An 8,674-nucleotide genomic window follows, 5' to 3' on the forward strand; every position below is an offset into this window, starting at 1 on the left:
TAGTTTTTTCTTCTGTTATCATTCCCCTTATTCTTTTCTCTGCCTCCTTTTGGATTAATCAAGCACATATTAGTATTCCACTTTATCCTCTCCATTGGCTTTTTAACTATACTTTTTGTTGTTTGAGGGATTAAAATATGCATCGTTAATCTAATATAGTGTTCCTTGAATTAATATTATACCACTTCATGTATAATGTAAGAACCTTATAAGTTATATTTCATTTATTTCTCACCTGAACTTTGTGTTACTGTTGTTTTTACATTTCACCCCTCTGTTTTCTTTGTAACCTCACTTATCTCCCTCACCTCTTCCTTTACTTCTGAATGACAGAACTATAAAATGTCACCTTTTTAAATCTTTTAAGCACTTTAAAGTATCATTTCATTGTCTTATGGATTACATATTTCCAGTGAGAAATCAGTTGTCATTTTTATCATTACAGTCATGCACCATATAACAATGTTTCAGTCAATAAGGGACCGCATATACAATGGTGGTCAAGTAAGATTATCATACTGTATTTTTACTGTATCTTTTCCTGTTTAGATATACAAATAGTTACCATTATGCTACAATATCTACAGTATTCGGTATAGTAAAATGCTATATAGGTTTATAGCCTAGGAGCAATAGGCTATATAGCCTAAATGTTTAGTAGCTGTAACATCTAGGTTTGTGTACGTACACTCTGTGATGTTCATACAACAATGAAACTGTCTGACACATGTCTCAGAATGTATCCCTGTCATTAAGTGATGCATGATGGTATATATAATATGTTTTTTTTCTCATGCTGATTTCAAGATATTCTCTTTGATTTTCCACAACTTTATTATGATGTGCCCAGATATAACTTCTGTGTCTATCTTTCTTGGGTATTTTAAGGTTTTGTCAGATTGGGAAAATGTTAGCTATTACTTCTTCAAATAATTTTTATGTTCTAATCTCTCTTTCCTCTTCTTCTGAGACTCCAGTCATACATATGTTAGACCACCCAATATATTTTTACAGGTCAATAAGGTTTTGTTTACATTTTTAAAAGTCTTTTTACTTTAATTGGGCATTTTTTAATTGCGGCATTTTTTAATTGCTCTCTCTTTAACTCCCACTTACATATTTTTTTCTGTAGTGCCAAGTGTGCTGCTAATCACATCCAGTGAAATTTTGATTTCAGATATTGTAGTCATTCATTATTTAATGACAAAAACACATTTTGAGAAATGCTTCATGAATGATCCCATCATTATGAAAACATCATATAATGTGCTTTCACAAACCTAGATGATACAGCTTACTACACACCTAGGCTATATGGTATAGCCTATTGTTCCTGGGCTACAAACCTGTATAGCATGTTACTGTAGGCAACTGTAACACATTGTTAAGTATTTGTGTATATAATCATATCTAAACATAGAAAAGGTACTATATTATGCACTTATGTTACCACTGTATTTGTGATCTGTAATTGGTGGAAACATTGTTATTCACAGCAAAGCTGTATTTCTTAATTCTAAAATTTCCTTTTGGTCTAATTTTAATTTCCATTTCTCTCGAGAGATGCCTCATATATTCACTCGTTATGATTTTTTTTTTCTTAGAAATCCTTGAAATCTAAAAAAAAAAAAAGAAACCTCGTTTACAGCCCTTTCTACAACAATCTAGAGGCAGAAATACCATTTGACCCAGCAGTCCCATTACTGAGCATATACCAAAGGATATAAAATAGTTCCTCATTAAGCTTATTCAATAACCATCTCTACAACGTGCTCTGTTATTTGTAATTATAACTACAGATACTGATTAGTTAAAATTCCAATTAGAGTCATCATTAAAATGTTTTGACCCTTAGTTTGTCATAGTGGGACTTATGGTGGATCAATATGGAGGTTACCAAGAAGAGATTAAAAGAAGGAAAAAATGGCAGATGACAAATATGAGCTGACTGATGTATTCAAGATTTTATATTATTTTCAGAAATAACTGGCTGGGGAGAGCCTTTCAGGAAGCTGATATACAGCTAGTGCTCGAGTTACGACCACAATTGGTTCCGACAGACTGGTCGTAACACGATTTGGTCGTAAGTTGAGTAGGCTATATGCACGCGGAGATGGTAGTGCTGCCGGAAGCTGGTCCACACTGTTGTACGCCCAGCTGGGCAACGTTTGCGCTGCCAGACGCAGAGCAGTCATGGCTAGTGATTGTGGTCATAAAGTCAAATGGTCGTAAGTTGCATAGGTCGTAAGTCGATCAATACCTGTATTACTATTAATATAATTAAGTTTATAACCCCAGGCAGAGAAAGTTTGAAGACATAGTTTTCTAAAGAAAAGAGGAAGAGATGAATGTTGATTGGAGGAATCTATGCTTTAAAATATGAGAAGTAAATTTATAGATAGTGGCAAGATATTGCGAGTAGTGCCTCTCAGGTATTAGAAAGATGATAACGAAAGATGGAAAGAATAGAGCTGGATTTGTTTGATAAACACCAAGCTTTTCATTATGTCAAAACCAAAGATTGTGTTTATCTAAGAGTAGCAAGATTCAAGAGAAAAGTAAGAATGGAAATGAAAATAGGATTATGCCTTAGACTTCAGGCTAAGCAGGCTTAAATCAATTCAGTTATTAGTAAGAGTTTTAGGGATGCTAGTGGCATACATTTTTTTTTTTGTATATTCATGCTGTTTCCAAGTTATGGATTTGATAAACTTGACACTTACTTTTATTTCCTGATCCAGATAGTTTGGTATGCAAATGGTGTTTGCTTTCACATCATTCTTGGTACTCGTTATCCCTGAAGAACAGGAGCCAGGAGTAGAGCATGCTTTTGGAGGTGATGGTGGCTGTTTGGCCTTAATTTCTTCCTAAATCAAAGGTATAATATAATCAATATACATTTTCACCCACTCATATTTTCTATGAAAATGCAATGTAAAATGAATGAAAAATATTGTGGTTAATAAGAGAGATCCATGAAAGTAAAAAAAGATTAGTTTTATCTTAAACTACTAAATATTTATATTTGGAGACAAAACAAATAGTGATACTTTATTAACTTTTGATGAAACCATTTTTAAACTCTTGGTTAAATAACAAGATAACAAAATTTTAATATGTAATGTATAACTCTTTATATCGCAGTTCCAGATAACAGCCAACTCATGACACATGAGATTTGCTGTTAAGTTGGGAAGATTTCTCTTTTATGGCCAGGAAAAGACAGCTGAGAGGTTTTATGCTTTGTCTGTGTAGCAACTACATGATGCAAATTGCTGCTTCTTTGCTCTAAGTAACAACTGACAGCTGGAGAGTTAGAAAGGCAAACTAGGTGGTTCACACCTATAATCCCAGCACTTTGGGAATCTGAGGCAGGCAGATCATGATGTCAGGACTTTGAGACCAGCCTGGCCAATATGGTGAAACCCTGTCTCTACTAAAAATACACAAACTAGCCGGGCATAGTGGCATGTGCCTGTAGTTCCAGCTACTCGGGAAACTGAGGCAGAAGAATTGCTTAAACCTGGAGGGCGGAGGTTGCAGTGAGCCAAAATCATGCCACTGCACTCCAGCCTGTGCAACATTGTGAGACTTCGTCTCAAAAAAAAAAAGCAAATTAAACTTTTTCCCTTGATCATTTGGAAGGGAAATAGAAAGGTTATTTTCTTGTTCTGGGAGTTAAATATACTGTTTGTAATTTTTAAAAATTAAAAAGTTTTGGGAGCTTTAAGTCCATGAAGAGTTACGGAAGCCTTAGATCTATGTACCTGTTCCAAGAAAGGGTTTTTACTCTTTAGAATTGACTGATTTATGACAACACATAGAAGCTAGTGCTTAAATGAGCCAACACCTGGGATTTTGATGATTGGAATTGATAGAACAATATTTAACTTTATGTTTAGTAAAAATAGGCTATATTGTATTTGAGGCATTCTTTTTTTAAGTTTGTCATGCAGACTTATTTTTGGAAGAATAGCAACGCAGTAAGTTCTTAATGTTGTTGATAACTCTTAGAAACTGACTTTAAGTGAGATAATGTATAACAAATCCAATATTTTTTCACATCAACTGATATGATTTGGCTCTGTGTCCCCTCCCAAATCTCACCTTGAATTGTGATAATCGCCATGTGTCAAGGGCGGGACTGGTGGAGTAATTGAATCATGGGGTCAGGTTTCCCCATACTGTTCTCATGACAGTGAGTTCTCATGAGATCTGATGGTTTTATAAGTGGCTTCCCCCTTTACTTGGCTCTCACTTCTCTTGTCTGCTACCATGTAAAACATGCCAGTTTTGCCTTCTGCCATGATTGTAAGTTTCCTGATGCCTCCCTAGCCATGCAGAGATGTGAGGCAATTAAACTCTTTTCTTTATAAATTACCCAGTCTTGGATATGTCACACAAATAATGTCCAGCAATTGAGTCATGAGTCAAAGAAGAATAGTAATGGGAATTAGAAAATATACTGAACTCAGTGAAAATGGTATATGCAAAAATTGTGATAACAGCTAAAGCAATCTTCAGAGGGGAATTTACAGCTTTAAAATACATATATTAGAAAGATAAAAAGAGTTAGAAAAAGAGCAATAAGATAAAGGATGTAATAGAGAAAACTAATAACAGCAGAAATTAATAAAATAGTAAGGAAGTATATAACAGAATCAAAAAATCATGAAAATCAATTCTTTGATATACTAATAAAATTAATAAACTTATTGAATAAACTTTTGTTGAAGATGATAAACTTCTTTAATCAAGAAAAAGACACAAATTAACAAAACTAATATGTAAAAGGGTACTTATTATAGAACCAGCAGATATTTTTAAAAGAATATAAGGATATTATACATAACTGTCAATAAATCTGAACATTTAGATTGAATAAACAATTTTTAGAAAAGAATATATTACCAAAAATTGATTCAAAGAGAAATAGAAAATCAACAGTTCTATAACAAAACAGATTTTAAAGCAAAGAATAGTTTCAGGTATGAAGAGAGTAACTTCATAACGATAAAAAGGTCATTATATCAAGAGGACATAACAAACCTAAACAGTTTTATGCCTAATAAGAGAGCTTCAAACTACATGATTAAAAACTGGTAGAAATTGAAAGAGAAATAAAAAAAAATCCACAATTATAATCAGAGATTTCAACACCCCTCCCTCAATAATTTTCAGAAAAAGTGGCTAATTAGTAAGGCTGTAGAATGGGGGTCCTCAGACCTTTGGGCCACAACACACTGAGTTCTGCCTCCTGTCAGATCAGCAGCAGCATTTGATTCTCATAGGAGTGCAAACCCTATTGTGAACTGTACATATAAGGAATGTAGGTTGTGTGCTCCTCATGAGAATGGAACATCTGGTGATCTGAAGTGAAACAGTTTCATCCTGAAACCATTCCCCCACACCACCGTAGGTATGTGAAAAAATAGTCTTCCAAATAAGGTTGTGAGATGCTGCTATAGGTTGTGACTTGAGTAACACTATCAAACAACCTCACCTAATTGATATTTATACTATGTTCTACCAAACAACAACAGAGTGAACATTCATTTTGTGGATACATGAAAAATTTATTAAAGTCAACAATATCCTGGGCCATATAACAAGCCTCAATAAATTTAAAATGTTTCAAAGTATACAAAGTGTGTTCTTCAACTACAGTGGGATTAAATTGGAATCAATAACATAAAGATATCTGAAAAATCCCCCAAATATTTAGAAAGTAAATAACATGATTTTAAGTAACCCATGGGTGAAAGAAGAACTTAAAAAGGATATTAGGAAGTATTTCAAACATAATGAAAATGAAAATTCAACATAGTAAAATTTGGGGGATGCAGCCAAAGTAATGCTTATAGGAAAAATATAGTAATACATGCTTATATTAGGGAAAAAAGTCTCAAATCAATGACCTAAGGTTTTACCTTCTATGAAGACAGGAGCCAAAGCCAATGAACTGGAAACGCAAAGCAAAACAATAGATACTCAATGAAATGAAACACTGATTCTTTAAAATGATCAATAAAACTCACAAACCTCTAGCTAGACACATCAGAAAAAAAAGAAGACATAAATTGCCAAAATCACATACAAAATTATAAAATAATAAAAGGAATATTTTATGAAAAACTTTGTATCAGTAAATCAACAACTTAGATGAATGGACAAATTCTTGGTGAAATACAAACTACCAAAGCTGGCTAAAGAAGAGATAGATGAAGATGGCTGAATAGAAACAGCTCTGGAGTGCAGTTCCCAGTGAGAACACAGAGGGTGAGTGATCACCGCATTTCCAAATGAGTTTTTACTGCCCACAGACCAGGAGATTCCCGGGCAGAAAAGCACCACAAGTCTCCAGCATGACTGTTTCAGCTGGCATGGTGGGTCTCTGCCAAAAATTCACACAAATCTGGGCAGCCATTTTAACTGGCGCCTAGAACACCTGGGAGATGGAGTCTCCTATTCAACTGAAAATAAAAGGCACTGAAATAGGGAGCCAGGTGATCTGGCTCAGCAGGTCCCACCCCGACAAAGACCAGCAATCTGAAATGCTTTGGATTGAGAATTTCACAGCAAGCAAAGCTGGACCCAAGACAGTCCACCTCTATTGTGGGGGAAGGGCATCTGCCATTACTGAGGGAGTCCACTACTACCAAGGCAGTCCACCACTACCAAGGCAGTCCGCCACTACCGGGGCAATCTGCCATTACTGAGGCAGTCCACCATTACCGAGGCAGACCACCATTACCAGGGCAGTTCTAAGTATACCTTTATAAGCAAAACCGCAAGGAAGTTCAAACAGCAGCTGAGCAGAGCCCACGGCAGCTCAGCAATGTCTCTGCTGGTAGACTGTGACTAGGCTACCTCCTCACTGGGCAAGGCATCTCTGAAAAAAGGCAGAAGCACATCAGGAACTTATAAATAAAGCCCCACCTTCCCAGGACAGAGCAGCTGAGAAAAAAAAGGTGGTTATGAGTTCTGCGGCAGCAGACTTAAAAGTACCTGCCCAGCAGCTCTGAACGGAACAACGGAGCTCACAGCTCAGCACTTGAGCTCCTATAAGGGACGGACTGTCTCCTGAAGCAGCTCCCCAACACCCGTATATCCAAAGAGACAACTCATTCAGGAGGGCTCAGGCTGACATCTGGCGGGTATCCTTCTGTGACAAAGATAACAGAATAAGAAATGGGCAGCAACCCTTACTGTTCTGCAGGTGATCCCCAGGCAAGCAGGTCTGGAGTGGACCTCCAGCAGTCCTGCAGCAGAGGGGCCTGACTGTTAGAAGGAAAACTAAAAAAGAAAGACATAGCTTCATCATCAACAAAAAGGACATCCATGCAGAGACCCCATCCAAAAGTCACCAACCACAAAGACCACAGGTAGACAAAGCCAAGAATATGGGAAGAAACCAGTGCAAAAAGGATGAAAACACCCAAACCCAGAATGCCTCTCCTCCTCCAAGGTATCACAGCTCCTCACCAGCAAGGGAACAAGGCTGGATGGAGACTGAGTCTGATGAATTGACAGAAACAGGCTTCAGAAAGTGGGTAATAACAAACTTCTCTGAGTTAAAAGAACATATTCTAACACAATGAAAAGAAACTAAGAACCTTGAAAAAAGGTTTGACAAATGTTAACTAGAATAAACAGCTTAGAGAAGAATGTAAATGACTTAATGGAGTTGAAAAACAACAGGAGAACTTCGTGAACCATACACAAGTTACAATAGCTGAATCAACCAAGCAAACAAAAGGATATCAGAGATTGAAGATAAATTCAGTGAAATAATGAGAAGGCAAGATTAGAGAAAAAAGAGTGAAAAGAAATGAACAAAGCCTCCAAGAAATATGTGATTATGTGAAAAGACCTAATCTACGTTTGGTAAGTGTACCTGAATGTGATGAAGAGAATGAATCCAAGCTGAAAAACACTCTTCAGGATATTATCCAGGAGACTTCCCCAACCTAGCAAGGCAGGACAATATTAAAAGTCCAGGAAATAAAGAGAACACCACAAAGATATTCCTCAAGAAGAGCAGCCACAAAGCACATAATCATCAGATTCACCAGGGTTAAAATGAAGGAAAAATGCTAAGGACAGCCAGAGAGAAAGGTCAGGTTATCCACAAAGAGAAGCCCATCAGACTCACAGCACATCTCTCCACAGAAACCCTACCAGCCAGTAGAGAGTGGGGGCCAATATTCAACATCCTTAAAGAAAAGAACTTTCAACCTAGAATTTCATATCCAGCCAAACTAAGCTTCATAAGTGAAGGAGAAATAAAATCCTTTACAAACAAGCAGTTGCTCAGAAATTTCATCACCACCAGGCCTGCCTTACAAGAGCTCCTGAAAGAAGCCCTAAACATAGAATGGAACAACCAGTACCAGCCACTCCAAAAATGTACCAAATGGTAAAGACCATCAAAACAATGAAGAAACTGCATCAACTAATGGGAAAAACAACCAGCTAGCATCAAAATGGCAGGATCAAATTCATACATAACCATATTAACCTTAAGTGTAAATCGGATAAATGTCCCAATCAAATGACACAGACTGGAAAATTGGATAAAAAGTCAAAACACATCAGTGTGCTGTATCCAAAAATCCCATCTCATGTGCAAGGACACACATAGGCTCAAAATAAAGGGATGGAGGAAGATTTA

General features: G+C 36.4%; 1 protein-coding gene across 1 annotated transcript in view; it reads right to left on the bottom strand.

Annotated features, from left to right (window-relative positions):
• Positions 1–8,674, bottom strand: part of CUNH4orf17 (chromosome unknown C4orf17 homolog) — a 40,851-nt gene that overhangs the window by 7,962 nt on the left and 24,215 nt on the right. The window contains exon 4 of the mRNA XM_017511375.2: positions 2,724–2,867. Coding sequence (XP_017366864.1) covers positions 2,724–2,867 — 144 coding nt within the window. The remainder of the gene's footprint in view (positions 1–2,723; positions 2,868–8,674) is intronic.

This window comes from Cebus imitator, unplaced genomic scaffold (genome assembly GCF_001604975.1).
Source record: "Cebus imitator isolate Cc_AM_T3 unplaced genomic scaffold, Cebus_imitator-1.0 Scaffold447, whole genome shotgun sequence".
Classification (NCBI taxonomy): Eukaryota; Metazoa; Chordata; class Mammalia; order Primates; family Cebidae; genus Cebus; species Cebus imitator.